This window comes from Ovis aries, chromosome 13 (assembly GCF_016772045.2).
Source record: "Ovis aries strain OAR_USU_Benz2616 breed Rambouillet chromosome 13, ARS-UI_Ramb_v3.0, whole genome shotgun sequence".
Lineage (NCBI taxonomy): Eukaryota > Metazoa > Chordata > Mammalia > Artiodactyla > Bovidae > Ovis > Ovis aries.
Genome location: NC_056066.1, coordinates 64475025 through 64495191, shown reverse-complemented (window position 1 = coordinate 64495191; position 20167 = coordinate 64475025). Strand labels below are relative to the sequence as shown.

The 20167-nt window shown below is 46.3% G+C and overlaps 1 protein-coding gene across 1 annotated transcript in view; it reads right to left on the bottom strand.

Annotated features, from left to right (window-relative positions):
- Positions 1–15161, bottom strand: part of MMP24 (matrix metallopeptidase 24) — a 53741-nt gene extending 38580 nt beyond the window's left edge. The window contains exons 1-2 of the mRNA XM_027977120.2: positions 15099–15161; positions 13559–14089 (exon numbers count right to left, since the gene is read on the bottom strand). Coding sequence (XP_027832921.2) covers positions 13559–14089; positions 15099–15161 — 594 coding nt within the window. The remainder of the gene's footprint in view (positions 1–13558; positions 14090–15098) is intronic.
- Positions 15162–20167: the final 5006 nt, after the last annotated feature.

Genomic DNA, 20167 nt, shown 5'->3' with positions numbered 1-20167 from the left:
GACCACTAGAAGTCGACTTGTTGTTCAGTTGCTCAGTCGTTTCTGATTCTTTGCAGCCCCATGGACTGCAGCATGCCAGGCTTCCCTGTCCTTTACCATCTCCCAGACCTTGCTCAAACTCATGTCCATTGAGTCAGTGATACCATCCAACCATCTCATCCTCTGTCATCCTCTTCTCCTCGTGTCTTCAATCTTTCCCATCATCAGGGTCTTTTCCAATAAGTCAACTCTTTGCATCAGGTGGCCAAAGTATTGAAGCTTCAGCTTCACCATCCATCCTTCCAATGAATATTCAGGATTGATTTCCTTTCAGATTGACTGATTGGATCTCCTTGCAGTCCAAGGGACACTCAGGAGTCTTCTCCAGCACCACAGTTCAAAAGTTTCAGTTCTTTGGTGCTCAGCTTTCTTTATGGTCCAACTCTCATATCCATACATGACTACTGGAAAAACCGTACCTTTGACCATATGGACCTTTGTCAGCAAAGTAATGTCTCTGCTTTTTAATATGCTGTCTAGCTTTGTCATAGCTTTTCTTCCAAGGAACAAGTGTCTTCCTCATCACAATTCTTATCACATGGTATTACAGTGGAATTGCTTGTCCCCTCTCCCAGACTACACAGTGCCCAAGGGCAGATGCCATAATCTGTCTTCTTCATTACGGTATCCCCACAGCTAGCACGGGGCCATCAGAGACACCTATGTACTGGATGAAAACAAGTTGAAGCACTCAGGGTGAGCATGAATGATCGCTGGTCAGAATTTGCTATAGAAGAGTTTCTCCACTTCAGCAGTATTGATATTTTGGGCCAGATGATTCTGTTGTTGGGGTCTGTCCTGTACATTATAGGACACTGAGCAGCACCCCTAGTTTTTACAAGATGCCAGCAGCAGCCCCCACCCCCCCAGCTGTGACAACCAAAAATATCTCCATTGGTCTAAGAGTTTCCTCAAGGGTGGGCAATACTGTCCATGTGAAGAACTATTATAAAGGGATTCTTATATAGAATATTCTGGAATATTCTATACTGCTTCTTTCAACCCTAAATTCTTCATTTTAAGGAAAGCAGTAGGCATTCAGTCAATAGCCTCCTAGAATGGGGCTCAGAAGGAGAGCTGCTTTCCTTATGTGAGAAGGTGGACATGAACAGGCTTCTGGTGGGGTGTGGTGAGCAGTGAGGAGCGAGGCAGGTGGAGGGGATGTTTAGGGTTATGGTTAAGGGCATACCGTCTGAAGACACAAGGCATTGGGGTCAAATCCTAATTCTCTGGTTTACTTGTGACATGACCTTTGGCAAATTATTCAGCCTCTTTACTGCTTACATCAAGCTCCATGTTCTTAGCACGTGCCCCATGGAGTGGTTGTGAATATTCAATACTAATACGTGGTATGAAGTGCTCAGTAAAAGATAGCAGTAATGATGGCTGTTATTTCCCTGATAGGTGACAATCCCAAAACCCTCACCCCGCCGCTGCAGCCCCAAGCACCGAGGCTGTGTTCCCTCACTGGACGGTCCTTGCACATCATGGCCTGTCAGCATGGCACCATCCAAGGAGCTTGTTAAAAATCCATGTTACCAAGCGCAGACTTAGACTTACAAAATCAGACCCTCTGAAGCTGGGGACTGGGAACCTGCATTTTAAAAATATGAGCCCTGGGACGTCGCTGGTAGTCCAATAGTTAAAATCTGCCTGCCAACGCAGGGGACACAGGTTCGATCCCTGGTCTGGGAAGATCCCACATGCTGTAAAGAGACTAAGCCTGTGCGCTACAACTACTGAGCCTGCACTCTAGAGCTCGTGCTCCACAACAAGAGAAGCTACTGCAATGAGCAGCCTGCTCATGGCAACTAGAGAAAGGCTACACACAGCAAAGAAGACCCAGTGCAACCAAAAATAAATATATATGTATATATATATTTTTTTAAAGGGAGCACCTAAGGTGACTCTATTGCCTACTGAAGTTTGAGAACCACTGCAGTAAGGACAGCTGGGAGTGATGACTTTGTGCCATGAAGAACGAGCATGTTGTGTTCAGTATTGCCTCTGATCTACTAGGACAGGAAGCATGTCGCCATTTCGGAAAGTCTTCTACTAAAGTTGGCTCTTGAGCCAGCCCTGGCCTTCTGTGCCTCAACTCTGTTCACATCCCTGGGTCCTTTATCTGCCTATCTCCCCAGCCAGCCCTGACATCTGCAAACAGTCCGTCAGCAGCTACAGCCCCAACACTGAGATTGTACTGTGTCGTTGCAGACTGGCATCAAGCCCGCCCTAAGATCTTCCTTTCCTTTTCATTGCTATGTTAGCTCAGTCCTTATGAGTGGGTTTTGGTCTCAGTTTCCCTGCCTGGCACTCAGGTCCTAAACTGAGATTGCCAGGACCTGAATCTTTTTCTCAGGATCTTGGATTTCTTGAAGGACAGGGAAGCCTGTCTGCTGCAGTTCATGGCATTGCAATGAGTTGGACATGACTTAGTGACTGAACAACAAAAAAGCTTTTAGAAGGTCCCAGCACACAGGAAGCGGTCTCTCAATGTCACTGTCTGTATTTTTGCTCCTACCCTCTCCAGTAATACAGGGACCATCACCTTTGGTCGTTGCTGCTAGACTGAATCACTGTGTCTCTTTGGTGACTCCTCAGAGGTTAGCCTCATCACTGTGGCAGTTCTCTGCAACTCCTGTCCCACCAAAATCCTGCTTCTTTCTCTGCCCACACTACTGAGGTCCCAGCCTTGCCGCTGAACCCATCTGTTCAGTTCGGATCAGTCGCTCAGTTGTGTCTGACTCTTTGTGACCCCATGCACTGCAGCACGCCAGGCTTCCCTGGCCATCACCAACTCCTGAAGCCTGTTCAAACTCATGTCCATCGAGTCGGTGATGCCATCCAACCATCTCATTCTCTGTTGTCCCCTTCTCCTCCTGCCTTCAATCTTTCCCAACAGCAGGGTCTTTCCCAATGAGTCAGTTCTTTGCATCAGGTAGCCAAAGTATTGGAGTTTCAGCTTCAGCATCAGTCCTTCTAATGAATATTCAGGACTGATTTCCTTTAGGATTGACTGATTGGATCTCCTCTCAGTCCAAGGGAATGTCAAGAGTCTTCCCCAGCACCACAGTTCGAAAGCATCAATTCTTTGGTGCTCAACCTTCTTTATGGTCCAACTCTCACATCCATCCATGACTACTGGAAAAACCATAGCTTTGGCTAGACCAACCTTTGTTGGCAAAATAGTATCTCTGCTTTTTAATATGCTGTCTAGGTTGGACATAGCTTTTCTTCCAAGGAGCAAGCATCTTTTAATTTCATGGCTGCAGTCACCATCTGCAGTGATTTTGGAGCCCCCTCAAATAAAGTCTCTCACTGTTGAAAAGAACCCATCTGAGTTATAACTGATTTTTTAAAACTTCAGACTTGAGGGCTTAACCATGCAGTTTATCTAGAAAATGCGGTCGTTGATAAATAATTTAAAGATTATCTAATTTAACATGCTTATTTTGCCGGATAGAAAAATTCAGCTGAGGGAGAAATGACTTATCCAAAATCACAGAGCAAGTTGGTGGAGAAGCTGCAAACATAGCCTAATGGCCCTGCCTCCCAGGAGCATCCCTGCTGCCGTGCTACACCCTCCACACTAGCTCTGGTTTGTCTCCAAACGCTGTGTTGTTTTTTTTCCCCACTTACAGCCAGTCTAAAAAGGGCTCTCAGGATCGCCCACAACGCCCAACTTAGCTTCTTGACAAACACCTTAATGGTGCAGCATTGCCTCTTGGCTGCCACCATCTCTTGAGTGGGTGGTAAGTGCACTAGCGGGAATTCCCTGGCGCTGTGCAGTGTCCTTGGCCCACTCCCAGGAGGCCACCACAAGCCAGAGAGTTGCCCTGCCCAGGGAGGTGGCACACTTGGGGTTTTGGGTCAGCCCTGGGATGTCTGAGTTTCCCAGTTCTGGGCAGGCCTCCTTCCAAGGCCAGGAGTATAGCCATGCACTCATTCAGTCTCTGAGAAGCGAGGGCCCTTGTCTTCCTTGTCCTTTCCAGTGCCTTCCTGTAAATCCGCCATGTTTTCTGTCCTCTTGGGCTTGACTTATTGATGAGTTTAGACAAGGGAAGAGGGTAGACAAAGACCGTGGTCAGGCCTTAGTTTCTCAGCTGAAACGCAGACAGCTGAAGTAGATAACCTCTAAGTAATTATATAAGGTTCTATTACTTTAGCTTAATTAGATTGAGCATGGAGCAGATCCTCTGGTTCCTCACCACCAGTCTTAAAGTCCGAGCTCCTCAGCCCAGCACTCACGAGCCTCACAGTCTGATGCCAGTGCACCTTAGCCTCTGACTTGTATGCCCCACCCTCCTACTGCCCACCTCATGGGCCCCCTCCTCAAGCTACTGACCTACCTGCATCACCTGAACACAACCTGCAAGTTCCTTTCTCTGTGTTTTTTTTTTTTTCACCCCCTCTCCCTAGAAGGCAAACATTCACTCTCTGATGATCTATTCGGTATTCTTAGAAAGCCAACCTGAATGCCACTTCACCTGGGAGCACTATCCAGGATTAAATGGACTTCCTCTGTGCTCCAGAGCTTCCTTGGTAGCTCAGCTGATAAAGAATTTGCCTTCAATGCAGGAGACCTGGGTTCGATCCCTGCTTGGGGAAGATCCCCTGGAGAAGGAAATGGAAACCTACTCCAAGTATTCTTGCCTGGAAAATCCCCTGGTCAGAGGAGCCTGGCAGGCTACAGTCCTTGGGGTCCCAAGAGTCAGTCATGACTTAGTGACTAAACCACCACCACCACCTCTGTGTTCCCATGTGTATCTGTTGCTTACAGCATCTTTCATAGTCCATCATAAACGGTGGTCTCCATGCCTGTCAGTCCCACTGAACTCTTATTCATGGAGCTTACTGGAGGGGGAGGTAGACATGCAGAGACGAAATGCTTCATTTCAATGGTGATAAGTAGAATAAGGGAAAAGGAGAAGGTGTTGGGAAAGAAAGCCAGTGACATGGGACTTCCCTGGTGGTCCAATGACTAAGACTCTGTGCTCCCAATGCAGGGCGCCCAGGTTCAATCCCTGGTCAGGAAACTAGATCCCACATGCCACAACTAAAGATCCCACATACAGCAACAAAGATCAGGGATCCTTCATTACCACAAGTAAGACCCACTGTGGTCAAGAAAATAAAATTATATTTTAAAAAAGTAAGTATGATGACCTCCTGGAGGATGTATCATCTCAGCTGAGACCTGTATACAAGCGAAAGAGGTCAAGGTGAAGGTCAAAGAATGAGCACTCCTGGAAAAGAATATCTTATTGAATTCCTGAATGGGAAGAAGCCTGCATATTAGGAAAAGAGAAAGAAGGCCAGGATAGCCAGAGATTACTGAAAACTGAAACTGTTAGTCACTCAGTTGTGTCCGACTCTTTGGGACCCCATGAGCTGTAGCCTGACAGGCTCCTCTTGCCTGACTTCCCAGGCAAGAACACTGGAGTGGGTTGCCCTTTCCTTCTCCTGGGGATCTTCCGGACCCAGGGATTGAACCCAGGTCTCCTGCACTGCAGGCAGATTCTTTACCGTCTGAGCCACCACAGAAACCTAACCTCTCAGGGAGGTTACTGAGAAGCTGGCATAAAAGGGAGCAGAGAGCTGGGGAGGATTTGGTGATGCAGGGCCTCAGAGGCCTGGTGCTGGGTGCAAGGGGCTTCATGATCCTGCTTGTTATACTTTCAACATGTGTCTGAGATTTTTCCATAATAAGAATGATGAGAACTGGCTGTAGTATAGCAATATTAGTTTAGCTTTTACCTTAAAAACCATTTTTAGCAAAGTGAAAGTGGAAGTCACATATCAGATGTTTTTGTTTAAAAATTTTTTTTAGTTAAATATTGCAAGCATTCAGAAAGGCATAAAAATAGCTTTTTTTTTTTTTAAATCCTTGGATAATCACTTATTGGCTTTGTTAAATCTTGACTTTGCCATATTTGCTTCAGATATAACTGGCCCCTGTGTAGATTTATTTTTAAAAGGTCACTCTGGCTGCCACGGGAAGAAGGATTAGAAGTGGGCAAGAGAGGCTGATCAGGTGGGAAGTTTCTGGAAGCCAGACAAGACAGGATGGAAGTTTAAAGTGGAGGCAGTGGTGGTGGAGAGAAGCAGTTACAGGGATGATTGGTCCAGGAGGTGGAGGTGCTAGGCTGGCTGCTGGTTCTCCTGAGGTGGGCGAGGGGAAGATGAAGGGAAGGATACCTCTTTCTGGTCCATTGCTTTTGGAGCACAGAGAATGGTGTGTGTATGAGTTTGTTGTACGGAAGTGTTTTAAAGTTATTATTACTAACAAAGTTGTGCCTGCCTGGTTTTCTCTACCTTGTTTGTTATAACAACATGTCTGATCTTTGAGAAAATACTATCTTTTGTATACATGACTTTGCTGTTATCCCATAGATCGTCAAAGCCGAGTTCCAAATTGCCCTTTAAAATGAATGCATGAGACTTCCCTGGTGGTCCAGTGGTTAAGACTCCTCACTCCGAATGCAGGGTTTGATCCCTGGTCAGGGAACTAAATCCTACCATGTCACAACTAAAGATTCTGCATGCCCCAATGAAGACTGAAGATCCTATGTGCCGCAACTAAGACCCAGTACAGTCAGATAAATAAATAAACACATATATTTTTTTAAAAAAATGAATGTACGAAGTAATGATGAAGAAACACCAGGGAAGAACTTGAACAAAATCAATCCTGAGATCCAGTGAAACCAAAGGATTTGTTCCAGAATCACTCCACTGGGGAAGGTCAGAGCTGGGGTGCACAGCTTTTATCCACACACTAGAACAGGAACACAGACCTGGGTTGTGCTAAGAAAGCTAAAAGAGCCCCAGCAGGGGCCAGCACCCAGCACCACTTGGCATTGGTGCCTCCACCCACTCAACACAGCTGAGTCTCTGAGCAGGTCACTTCTCTGCTCAGAAACCTTTTATGACTCCCCTCAGCCTTTGGACAAAAGCCAATTTCACAATCTGCTCTTAGCCTCCCTTTCCAGACTTTTCTCAAACATTCTTACTGGAAACAGCAATAAGCCAAGGCCTCAAGCACATCCAATTCTCCACCAGTCCCTAAATATGCCCACACTTGTGTGGAGCCTTGGCTCATGTTTTCTGTCTCGTGGACTACCCCACTCACCATTCTTTGTCCTTGTCCTCCCCCAAAGCTTCATCTTTGATACAACCTTCTTCCTAGAACATTCCCTGACCTCCCCAACTACATCTCCTGCTGTTTTGGCGCTTGCCCAGACCTTGTTTAAACTTCTAGCCCACATTCATCCTTCTTCAAAAAAGGTACTTACTTTTGCATGCCAACAACTTTTTAAAATATAATTTTATTTAAAATTCATTTTTTTAACTGGGGTATAATTGCTTTATAATGCTGTGTTAGTTTTTACTGTACAACAAAGTGAATCAGCTATAGGTATATATATATATATCCCTCCCTCTTGAGCCTCCCATCCTCCCAGGTCATCACAGAGACCCCGCTGAGCTCCTTGTGCTGCACAGCTGCTTCCCAGCGGCTGTTTATTCTGCACATGGTAGCGTATATGTGTCAATGCTACTTTGTCCACTTTTCCACCCTCTCCTTCCCCAGCTATGGACACAAGTCCATTCTCTATTTTTGCATTTTCATTCTTACCCTGCAAATAGGTTCATCTGTACTATTCCAACCACTATTAACAGAAGTTGGTCTGGGGGACTCCAGTGGTTAAGAATTCACCTTCCAATGCAGGGGACTCAGATTTGATCCCTGGTGAGGGAACTAAGATCTCACGTGCAAAAGCACAACTAGGTCTACACGCAGCAAATCCTGAGCCTGCCTGCCTCAATGAAGACCTGATGCAGCCATACATATACAAATATTTAAAAAAAAAAGATGTTGGTGGGGGACACAGACAATATAATCAATTTAAAAATATTTATCAAGTATCTAGAATGTGCCAGGCAGACACTGTGCTAGGTGTCATTGGCTACAGTCTTATTAAGAATTGGTTCCTCTGGGTTTGAGTCTAAACTCTATCATATCATAAAGCTAGATGTTTCCTAAGATTAACCTCTATGGTACTATTATAATTTACTTTTATTTTCTCTAAAACTATCTCCTTCAATGACTGGAATGGCTAAAGGTTATTACAATATTCCAGAATAGGACAGTTTGGTATAGAGGGGAAAACACTCAGGTCTGGGACAGAAAACCCTGTTTCTGGCCCTTGGTTTATTGTTTATTAGCTCCACATGGGTCCCTGGACAACGTGTGGATAAGTCACATCTCTCTCTGAGTCTCCATTTGCTCCTCTATAAAATGAGGATGATATCTTCCCTGTCTACCTTACGGTGCTGTTGCCAGGATCAGATGGGGCCACATGCATGAAAGCATCTGGAAAGTGCAAAGTACTGTAAGATATGAGGCTGTTAAAGTGACAGGAAAAAACACAGTCATAATAAGAGAAAATGAATGAAAGATACAGCAGATTAGACTCAAGTTAGGCAAAAGGAAGAACTTCCTTGTGGTGAAAATTTTTTCTGAATAGCTGCTTTTAGGGAAAGCGTGACACTTTCTATTTATTTGTTTAATTTTTGGCTGCACTGAGTGCCATGCGGGATCTTAATTCCTCAACCAGGGATTGAACCCGTGCCCTCTGCAGTGGGAGAACGGAGTCCTAGTCACTGGACCACCAGGGAAATCCCTGAGAAGTTATTTTTTCAGACAAGAATGAAGATATATTGGAGGCTATTGATCACATTGAAATAAATTTTTGGCTTGGGAATTTGTTAGCACTTCCCATCCCTAGACTTAGGTGGCTAGGTGGTATTCTGCGAATACAGAAGATGCAGGAGACATGAGTTCGATCCCTGGGTCGGGGAGATCCCCTGGAGGAAGATATGGCAACCCACTGCTGTATTCTTGCCTGGAAAATTCCATGGACAGAGGAGCCTGGTGGACTACACCCCATGGGGTCACAAAGAATTGGACATGACTGAGCACGCATACGTACATATGCACCTCTAGACTCGCTCAGGGCTCTAACTTTTCTTGACTGCAGGTGCAAACTGAAGAACTTTCTCCATCTGCCCAGAGCAGACTCTCAAAACCAGATGAGAGAGCAGGAATCCATTAATCCCTGGGACCGGGAGTCACTTTCTGTGCTCATGTGGCCAGTGGTGATGGGTTTACCACTTTCTGCCTATAGCGACCTTCCTCAGAATTAAATTGGAAGTTAGGAGGGCCAAAAATCTATTCGTGGGGCACTCAGCTAATAATACGAGAAAGAGATGTTTTAAATAAACCAAATGCAGGAAGCCAGTTAGAGAATCAGTGGGACCACCCAAAGTGCAAAATATAAAAGAAAGACTCAAGAAAGCAAAGGAGAAAACAGATTGAATGAATTGTGGGCGGGGGGGTGGGGGGGGGGGGGGGGGGCTTTGTCTTTTGGTGATAAAAGGTTGAAAATATGAAATTGAAGCCAAGGATAGTGAAATTGCTTTCAACTAAGGAAGTCAAGAGACCAAGGAAAAGTTCTACTTCAGGCTTAGTGACCTTGGGCAACTTACAGCAATTCAAGAAATACCTGTTAAGTACTGCTGTGTGCTTTCTAGGTGATCTCTAAGGTCATGGCCACCTCTTAATTCCTCTCTATTGTATGCCACTACCGCTAGATGACAGCCTACCTGAAGAGTTGTGAAAGAACTCAAGGGTATCATCATAGAACCACTGTCAAGAGGAATAACACTAATTTCACTGAAGGAAGGATAGGGAGGCAATGGGTCTTATCCCTCAGATTTGAGTGTCCATTTCAGATGCATGTAACTCTTTGGCATAAAGGATAAAGAGCAGAATCATGGGTTGCTTACTGAGTAATTAACAATGAGCACTGAGGGACTTCCCTGGTGGTCCAGTGGCTAAGACTTCACCTTCCAGTGCACGGGGTGCAGGTTCCATCCCTGACTGGGGAACTAAGATCCCACACGCCTTGCTGTCAAAAAACCAAAACATAAGACAGAAGCAATATTGTAACAAATTCAATACAGACTTTTAAAATGGTCCACACTAAAAAAAACAAAAGCAAACAAACAAAACACCAACAATGAGCATCAAAAGTTGGGGACTGTGCTGAATCTAAAAACATAAAGTGGGGTGGTGGTGGTGAGGGGGTAAAATAAGTAAATAAAAACATAAAATGCTTTGGTTGGGGAAGGTCCTGCCTAAGAACACAACTTTTTTTTCCCCTAAATGATGCTTACTTTTTTTTTTTTTTAAATAACAAACTGTCTGGAGCTGCCTCAAAGTGCTCCTCTTAGAAAAGAGAAGAAAATGCCTAGAGAAGTCAGGGAGAGTTTCCTAGAGAGCAGAACTTAAGTTGGAACTTTAAGAAAGGAGACAGACAGATGCGGGGAGGTACAGATGTAAACAGCATGTGTAAATGTCCAGCGAAACACAGGTAGATTGTCTTAGGATAAAGAAGAGATGGGCTTGTCTGGAGTAAAGATGTGTATGGATTGAACAGGGGGAAAGGCAGCTTCTAGTGAGGAGGTAGGGAGAAGTCAGACTCCAGAAACCTTAAAAGACAGAGGGAGGACTAAGCAATGTTATGTGCTGGCTGAAAAGCAACAATATTTCTATAAGGTTTCAATCACATGATCCACTCGGATTCAGTGAGAGGATAATAGTGTGCAAATCATTCAGAGAAGCAGTGGATATAATTATCTTACAGAAAGTTTTGGATGATATATTAGAAATGGAAAATGGAGTCATTGTGAAATTGAGGGTGATTTTTTTTTAAAACCAAAGCCTGAGAACTCAGAGAGAGACAGAAAACAGTAGAAGAAAAGAAACAACAGGAAAATAGAAGGCAAGAAATGAACAGGTGGATATAAATAAATAGATGGAGCTGGTCACGTCTCTAAATGAAGGGAGATTAAAAATGCAGGGGGCCCCAAGAGACCATGCCAGGACTTGTCTGATTTAAATTTTTTATAAGTGATCCAGAAGAAGTAGAGCAAAGTGAAAATTTCAGGGCTGCAGATCGTATTAAGCCCTTTCAGGTAGGGGGATGCTCTGCCAAAGGACAGAGAGAGAGAGCGTGTCACTGAAGGAATGTACTGAGTGGGATGCAAAATGGCAGATAAACGTCACCCTGGGGAAATGTAAGGTAACAATGTGCTCTGGTAAGAATAATCCACGGATAGGGTGTTGTGTTCCAGGCTATCAGTTTTGGCCCAGGAAAGGGATCAGGGAGCTGCTGTGGATTGTTTCCTAAAGGCAGTGTCCTAATATGTTGGGGTCAGGAAGGCTGACAAAATGATGCACAGAAGTGGGAGGGGACCTAAAAACCAAAGAGGAAATCATTCTCTATTGTATAAGATGAGAAGGTCCCATATCTGGGGACAATGATCAGGTTGACATCTATTGAAAGTTAGGGCCCTAGGATAGCTAGAAAAGGGCAACTAAAATGACTCAGAATGAATGTGGCTATTCTAGAGGTGGTCTATTGTAAGCAGGAAACTTTAGCATGAAAAAACAAAGCCTAAGAGAGGTGGAATAATCAAAGCCTTTATAAAACTGATAAAAATAAGGAGTAGGTAGCACTACTCTCCCTTCAGATCCTAACATATTCAAACAAAGAGCTTGTTCTTAATGCTTGAAATATCACAGGAATAAACGGGTTTCAAAGTTGCAATCATTTAGCCCCATCTCTTTGTTGTTGTTGAGCTGCTAAGTCGTGTCTGACTCTTTGCAGCCCCGTGGACTGTAGCCCGCCAGGCTCCTCTGTCCTTGGGATTTTCCAGGGAAGAATATTGGAGTGGGTTGCCATTTCCTTCTCCCGACCCAGGGGTTGAACCTTTGGCTCCTGCCATGTCTCCTACATTGCAGGCAGATTCTTTACCGCTGAGCCACTGGGGAAGCCCCTCTCTTTTTGTATTAGAGATGGCAAAGTTCAGGAAGGAAATGGCCCAAGGTCACAGAAACCATGGTAGGATTAGAAGCCCAGGCCTCCTAAATCCCAGACTGGGGTCTTTCCATCTTACCCTGTGCGACAGGGAAGACTAAAGGAATTCTACTTTTTATAGGGTATAAACTCATGAAATGCATCAATAAAGCTGAAAACACAAACAGGCTAAGGAAAGTTTTCACTCAGAGTCAACAACAATTATAAGGCCTTTGGAAGAAAACTACCAGCAAGACTAAAGACTTTCTACACACTTTGATTTGGGGGAATCATATACCTCTTCACAATCTGAAGAAATTAGGGATTCTCTCCAAGAAAAACACATTTGCACATGCAAACACACTTTTATACAAGATTTCAGACTCTGGTGCCCAGTTAAGAATCCTTGTTCTGGCAGATTCTTCTGAACAGACTGCTTCAACAAACACAATCCATCTCTTATGATAAGTGAGGAAATTACTCTGATATTCTTCATCAAAAAACAAACAGCCCACCCCACCCCACCCCCAAACCTACTGTCTCAACCTCACTTATCAGAATTACTATAGGCTGGAAGAGACCAAAGAAATTACCTAGTCCAATGCCCCTGCCCCAACTTGTGTGACACAGGATAATGTCACAGTTAAATATGTGGGGGAAAAAAAATGTGGAGACTAGAGTCAGCCTGCCTAGGTTAGAATTCCAACTCCATCACTCACTAGCTGTGTGACCTTGGGCAAATTACTTAGTTCTTGGAGTCTATATCCTCATCTGTAAAATGAAAATAATTACAATGATCTCATAGTTAGGAGGCTTAAACGAGATAATTCTTATAAAACTTAGCACCAGGCCTGGCACATAGTGAGTGCTCAGTAAACGCTAGCTGGCATGATTGTTATTATTATGCTTGTATCCATGCAGGTATTACGCATGCATCCATCCAATCCCCTCCCGGAGCTTTTGCTTGCACATGTCTGTGATGAGCAGCTCATCTCCTCCCAAGCTGGTCGAGCAGCTCCGATTGTTACAAACTTGTTCCTGTATAGAGCGAAAGCTGCCTTCTTGCAACCCTTACCCCCGCCCCTGTGGGCCCTAGTTCTGTCCTGCGGGGCCACGCAGAGCAAGTCTATCCTTCCTCCACGTGACAGCCCTTCAGATAGGAAGACAGTGATCGAGTCCTTCCCCGGTCCCCCGCCACCGCCCCCCCCCCCCGCCCCAATCTTCCCGTCTCCACCTCGAACATCCTCGGCTTCTCCCAACCCACAACAGACTGGCTGCGCTTACTATTTACTCCCAGGCGTTGTACGGTTTCCCTCACACATAGTCATGCAGGCCACACACCCCACCGCCGCCACAACAATCCCGACCCTCCCGCTCCGCCCCCGCCCGCTGCCCCTGTCCGCGGTGCTGAAGCGGCTCCGGGCCCCGCGGGCCTGCGCGGCCCTCCCCGGCCCCCGCCCTGGGTCTCTAGCCCGGACCCCAGGCGTCGACCCCCGGCGCGCCACCTCGGCGCCCCCGGCCCCGGTACCGCCCCCCCCCCCCCGCCCTGCCCGGAAGCCCCGAGCCCGCAGCCCGGCCCGGCGCGCCAGCCCCACCTGCCCGGCGAAGGGCGCCTCCGCCTCGGCCGCCCGCGCCGCCCGGTCCCCGGGCCCCGCCGCCGCCGCCGCCCGCGCGGCGCCCGGGAGGCAGCAGAGCGCGGGCAGCAGCAGCAGCAGCCGCCCCGGGGCCCGCCAGCGGCTGCAGCGCGGGGCCAGGCCCAGCGGCGGCGGCGGCCCCGGCGCGGCGCGGCCGCCCCGGCTCTTCGGCATCCCGGCGGCGGGGCCCGGCCGCCCGGCTGCGATGGCGGCGGCGGCGGCGGCTCCGGCCGGGTCCTCCCGCTGCAGCCGCTGCGGAGCCGCCGAGTCACCGCGCCGCGGACACGCGCCCGGCCCGCCTGTCTCCGCCGCCGCCGCCGCCTCGGCCGCCAGCGCGCCCCCGCCTCCGCGCGCCCCGCCCCGGCGGGGGGCGGCCAGGGGCGCGGGGGCAGCACCCAGGCGGGACCCGCGGGGGCCGGGGGCTCCGGACCAGCCTCGGGACGCGAGCCGAGGAGTGGCTCTCGGTGCGGGTCGCAGAGGCCAAAAGAACAGCTCCGGAGGCAGGGTCCAAAGAGATGGAACTGGAGGAGGGGGCCCGAGGGGCAGCCCTGTGGGAGGGGGAAGAAGCTAAATAAATAATCCTGGAAGCAGAACCGCGCCACGGCTCTGGGGGAGGATATCTGGGATTCGGGGTCCGAAGCCAAAGGCTGAGTCTTGGGGGAGAGGGTCTGAGGTGAGGCGGGGGTGACACCGCAGGCGGGGGTCTGGGCCTGGCAGAGGGAAGTGAGGCGCTGCCCTGGGGTAACGGTGAGGTTGGAGGGAATGAGCAGAAGAAATAGCCCTGGAGAAGAGGGTCTGAGAGGGTGGCGGTGGAGAAGGGAGGGCAGGGAGGCTGAGAGACTAGAGAATAAACCTGAAGAGCATTTCAGGGGGCAGACCTGGAGACAGCAGGTGGCAATAAGGGGAAGCTCATCCTCTCACCCCCGGAGCGAGAGACATTAACCAGACATCTTTCATCCCAAACCACCCGTATCTATCGAACACTTTCTCTCTCTATATATATATGTAGGGCTCTGGGCTACTTGGGATTAGAAGAAGAAGAAGAAGAAGAAAGAAGCCGGTTCCCTGAAGTGGAGAGGTTTATAGTTTGGTGAGAAAACATAACCGGGAGGCAATCAAAGTGTCAAAAAGCATACATGCAGCTGCTCCAGGGATCAAAGGGGACTTGATGGGGTGGTGAAGTCAGCACAGCCATTATCGAGGTCAGGTGGGGCGACTCTGGCTAAGCCTTGAAGGAAAGGCCAGCTTTAGACGAGGGAAGGGGAATGAGAAGGCAGGATATTGGGCAAGAAGGTGAGGGTGTACAAGATATGGTTGGGCCAGTAGATCTGTTTCTCTGAAGCAACGGGTTTTCCCATAGGAAAGTGCTGGGAAGTAGGGAAATAGTCCAAGACTGTAAATCCTAGGGGAATGGATTATGTTCTGAAGGGCAATGGGAGTGGTGGTGATTGAAGGCTTTTTTGAGCAGAATGGTGTGTGGAAAGTGGTGTTTTATGGTTACCTGTAATTTGGAGGTGTCAGGCTTTGGAATCAGATCTATGTCCAGATCTTGACTCTGTTCCATTTTTATAAAATGATGCTGATATTACTGCATAAGGTTGCTGTAAGGATGAAGTGCTTGGCACCTAGTAGGTGTCGCATATTAGTTCCCCTCCCAGCGTACAAAATAATGACCAGAGGAGGCAGAGAGATTAGTCAGGAGATTTCTGGAACTGTCTAAATACAAGGAAATGATGGTAACAGACAGAATTAGCACTTATTGAATGCCTACCATGTATCAAGTACTGGTTTAAGTCCTTTAATGTTTTGTATCTCTAACCATGTTTCATAAGTGGCAGAGCCAAAGCAATCTGATTGCATAACTCTTTTTTTCTTTTAGAATGAGGCCATAAAAAAAGACATTTAAGAGATACTGAACAAAGGAGAGAAGGAAAGGAGTTTGGAGTAATGGCAAACCCAGAAAGATGGGTGATGATATCTTTACAGACTTGTCATAAGGAGGTACAGGCTTGAGGGAATCAACAAGGAGTTTGGTTTTAGGCTTGCTGTGGTTGAGATGACCCCTGAGATGGGTACAGCAATGAGTTCAGAGGAGGATGGAGAATAGATATTTTGGAAACATCCAGGTTAGTATGATAGCTGAATCTGAAGGATAGGAGTAGAAAAGAGAAAAGATTGAGGAATCAGGGTTGTGAAGTACATATGTGTTAGTTGCTCAGTCATGTCCAACTCTTTGCAACTCCATGGACTGTAGCCTGCCAGCCTCTGTCCATGGAATTCTCCAGGCAAGAATACTGGAGAGGGGTGCCATTCCCTTCTCCAGGGGATCTTCCCGATCCAGCGATCAAACCCGGCTCTCCTGCATTGCAGGTGAGTTCTTTACCATCTGAGCCACCAAGGAAGGAAGAGAAGGATTTCAAAGCAAGAGAGAGGTGTTGGTAGTGTCAGGGAGATTACAGAGCTGGAAGACTACATCCACACCATTTGCTTGAACAGCTCATAGTCTAGGAGGGAGACAGACATAAGCAAGTCATTTTGGTTATGTGATAAATTACAACAGAAATGAGAACAAACTCTTATGGAAACACTGAGGAAAGAGCAACAGACTGCTCAAAGTTAGAAGATTTGGGAGCGGGTACATTTCAGAAGGAGTAAATAGCACATTCAAGGAGTGAAAGGAAACAGACTGGACTGAGAGTCTAAGGACAAGATCTGTCTTATTCATCTCCTTATTCGTAAGGCCAAATGCTCATTGAAATGCAAATGAGAATGTAGGGCTCCAGTGGTCCATGAGCCAGCTTCCAAGGGTGGTGGACATGAGTGGCAGTAGGTAATTGGTGATAAAGAAAGAAGAGGCTGGATGCTTATAAAATGTCACCCTAAGGTAGGTCCCTAGTAGGAAAGGTCTAGCGAGCTTTGTGAAGCCAGCCCATGAGGGGGTTTAGCAGGCTTCAGAGTGACACTCTAAGATGCGGTCACTAGAGGGCTGACTTCTCTTTTCCCCTCTTCATGGAAAAAGCACTGGGCTTAGTCAGTCAGAAACCTGGATTCAGTATTGGCTGTCACTAATTTGTTGTGCCACTAAAGATTTGTTGTCACTAATCTTTGGGCAAGTCATTTCATCTCTTTGAGCCTTGGTTTCCGCATTTGTAAAGCAAAACTAAAGATCCTGACTTCTCCACTTCATGCAGAGGACCACATAAACGCTTGGGATACACTTTGTAAACTAAACAATTAATTGAGCAGATGTTAGGAAAAAGTTACATATTGATAACCTTATCAAGAGGCATTATTTTCATCAGTGCTAGAGCTCCCTATAGGGAAACTGGAACCCTCTCTTTCCTTGACCTCCTCTCTTAATTTTTTGTTCAACAAATATTTCTGAGATATCATTTGGGTGCTAGCTGGGGTGGGGGACATAAAGGAGATTAAGTTATAATTGCTTCCTCTAGAAACATAGTCAGTTTTGGAGATAGATACATAAATAGACACCAAGCAGATAAAATAGTATGTCCATCACCTGACGCAAGGAGCCAGCTAAAAGACCCTTCAGTTCAGTTCAGTCACTCAGTCGTGTCCGACTCCTTGCAACCCCATGAACTGCAGCACGCTAGGCCTCCCTGTCCATCACCAACTCCCAGAGCCTACCCAAACTCATGTCCATTGAGTCAGTGATGCCATCCAACCATCTCATCCTCTGTCATTCCCTTCTCCTCCTGCTCTCAATCTTTCCCAGCACCAGGGTCTTCAAATGAGTCAGCTCTTCACATCAGGTGGCCAAAGTATTGGAGTTTCAGCTTCAACATCAGTCCTTCCCGATGTTGGGAAATATGAAAGCAAAAGGAGAAGGAGGTGGCAGAGGATGAGATAGCATTACCAACTCAATGAACATGAATTTGAGCAAACTGCAGGACATAATGAAGGACAGGGGAGCCTGGCGTGCTGCAGTCCATGGGGTTACAAAGAGTTGGACACGACTTAGCAACTGAACAATAGCAAAATGAAGAGGAATCAACAAAAGACACTGAAAAAGAAGAAACCCAGGAGAGTGAGAAACTCTGGAAGAAAATATTTTAAGAAAGAATGAACAATTGTGTTACATGTTGCTTACAGATCTAATCATATGCAGATTAAGAAATAGTCATTGGACATGTAAGTAAACTAAATGTCCATTAGTAGGTGAATGGATAAAGAAGATGTGGTACGTACATTGAATGGAATACTGCTGCTGCTGCTAAGTCGCTTCAGTCGTGTCCGACTCTGTGCGACCCCACAGACGGCAGCCCACCAGGCTCCCCCATCTCTGGGATTCTCCAGGCAAGAACACTGGAGTGGGTTGCCATTTCCTTCTCCAATGCATGAAAGTGAAAAGTCAAAGTGAAGTCGCTCAGTTGTGTCCGACTCTTAGCAACTCCATGGACTGCAGCCTACCAGGCTCCTCCATCTGTGGGATTTTCCAGGCAAGAGTACTGGAGTGGGGTGCCATTGCCTTCTCCAAGAATGGAATACTACTGAGCCATAAAAGGAATGAAATAATGGTTTTGGCAGCAACATTGATGGACCTAGAGATTATCATACTATGTGAAGTTAAGTCTAAAAGAGAAAGACTAATACCCTATGACATCACTTATATGTGAAATCTAAAGTAGGACACAAAGGAACTTATTTACAAAGCGGAAACAGACTCCCAGACATAGAGAACATTCATGATTATCAAGGGGGAGGGATGTAGGGGAGCGGTGGATTGGGATCTGGGGATTAGCAGATGCAAACTCTTATATATAGAATGGATAAGCAACAACCTACTGTATAGCATGAGGAACTATGTCCAATAAGCCATAATGGAACAGAATACGAAAAACAATATGCATTTTAAAATGATCCTTGTATTAACTGATGTGGAGGAGTCAGTGATCTTGAGAAGAGCAATTCTGGGGCATGTAAGGGATGGAAATCTGATTTGGAGTAAGTGCAAGAGAATAGAAGAGGAATTGAAAATGTTGAGTGTGTATATATACCTTTTTCAAGCTTTGCTACAAACGGAAGGAGAACATGTGGCAGCTGGAGAAGTAAGTAAAGTCACAAGAGGGTCAACTGTTTTTGTTTGTTATCAATATGGGAGAAATAATGATTAGATGCTGACAAAGAATGCTCCAGTAGAGAGAGAAAATTTGATGCTGCAGGAGAGGGGGAGCATTGCTGAAGCCACGTCCTTGAACACACACGTATACATGTGGAGAGCTGGCTATGAGCCAGGACGCTTCATCCACAGTTAGAGGGGAGAAGAGGGTTTGTAGGAGTGCAAGCTTGGTGCCAGAGTGGCAGAGAGTAGAGGGGAACTTGCACTTATTGGCTGCTTGCTTTTGTCCAGCATTGTGCTAGGTGCTCTCCTCATAATAGTCTTTGATATAAGAGGGAGATGGATTATAAGGCTGTTGGCACAAAGGTACAAAAGTTGAGAACTGCACTAATGTTCCTAAAGTTTTAAGACACTCTGCTCTGTGTGTTCCCTCCCATAGAACTTTTTCTTTTTTTTTCTAGATCACCTTGGCTTCTCATTGCAGATATCAGAATGCCTTCCATTTGGTGATAAAGATACTTTGCTTGGCCAAGCTTGAGTTAATCCTTGACTCAAACTTGAGAAAATCCTTTCCTGGGACCATCTGTGTACATGTCTTCGTAAACATCTAATTTTATTTTTAAAATAGTTCTTTTTTTAAAAAAAAAAACACTTGTTTTATTATTAATATTGTTATTTCATTTATTTCTCTATTTTTTGGCCGTACCATGTGCTATGTGGGATCTTAGTTCCCCTACCAGGGATTGAACCCTTGTCCCCTGCTTTGGAAGCTTCGGAGTTTTAACAACTGGGCCCACCAGGGAAGTCCCATAAATGTCTAATTTTAGCAGGAACCCAGCTAAGTCAGTTTAACTAGAAGCCTCCCCTCTCCTCAATATCTGATTACCCTCAATATTTAATCAGGTCCCTTATCCTCCACTATCTCTCAGGTGATGTCTGATTACCCTGGCTTATCTTTAGCAGGAATCCTGTTAGGTTGCTTTAACCAGAATCCCCTTACCCCTGCTGTTTCTTAGCATCTTCTAGTAATTTTCTATTCCCTGCTCTTTGCCAACAAATTCCCACTTGCCCATTCTGCATTCATAGTTGAGCCTAATATCTCTCCCCCAGGGCAAAATTCCATTGCAGTGGACCATATATCTATTGTGATAGTTCCCCTCGGAGAATAAAGTCTTCCCTACAGTGCTTTAACAAGTGTCACTGAATATTTTTCCCCTTTAACACTGAGTAGGAAGAAAGTAACTTGTTAGCTCAACGGCAGTTTAGAGATGCCTGCTTCTTCTAAAGAAGAAAACCGTGGAGTCATGCCCACAGTCTGCAGCACTGGGCTGTTCTTGGTACTGAAGGGCCCTGGGCCTGAAACTAGGCAAATTTACCCAAAAGATAATGACAGAAAGAAAATAGAGGAGAATGGTGTTCTGATTTTGAGTCTGAAAGGAAGTATAGCTGGGAGGTTGGAGGGCATGATCCATCTCAGGAAGTCCTAATTT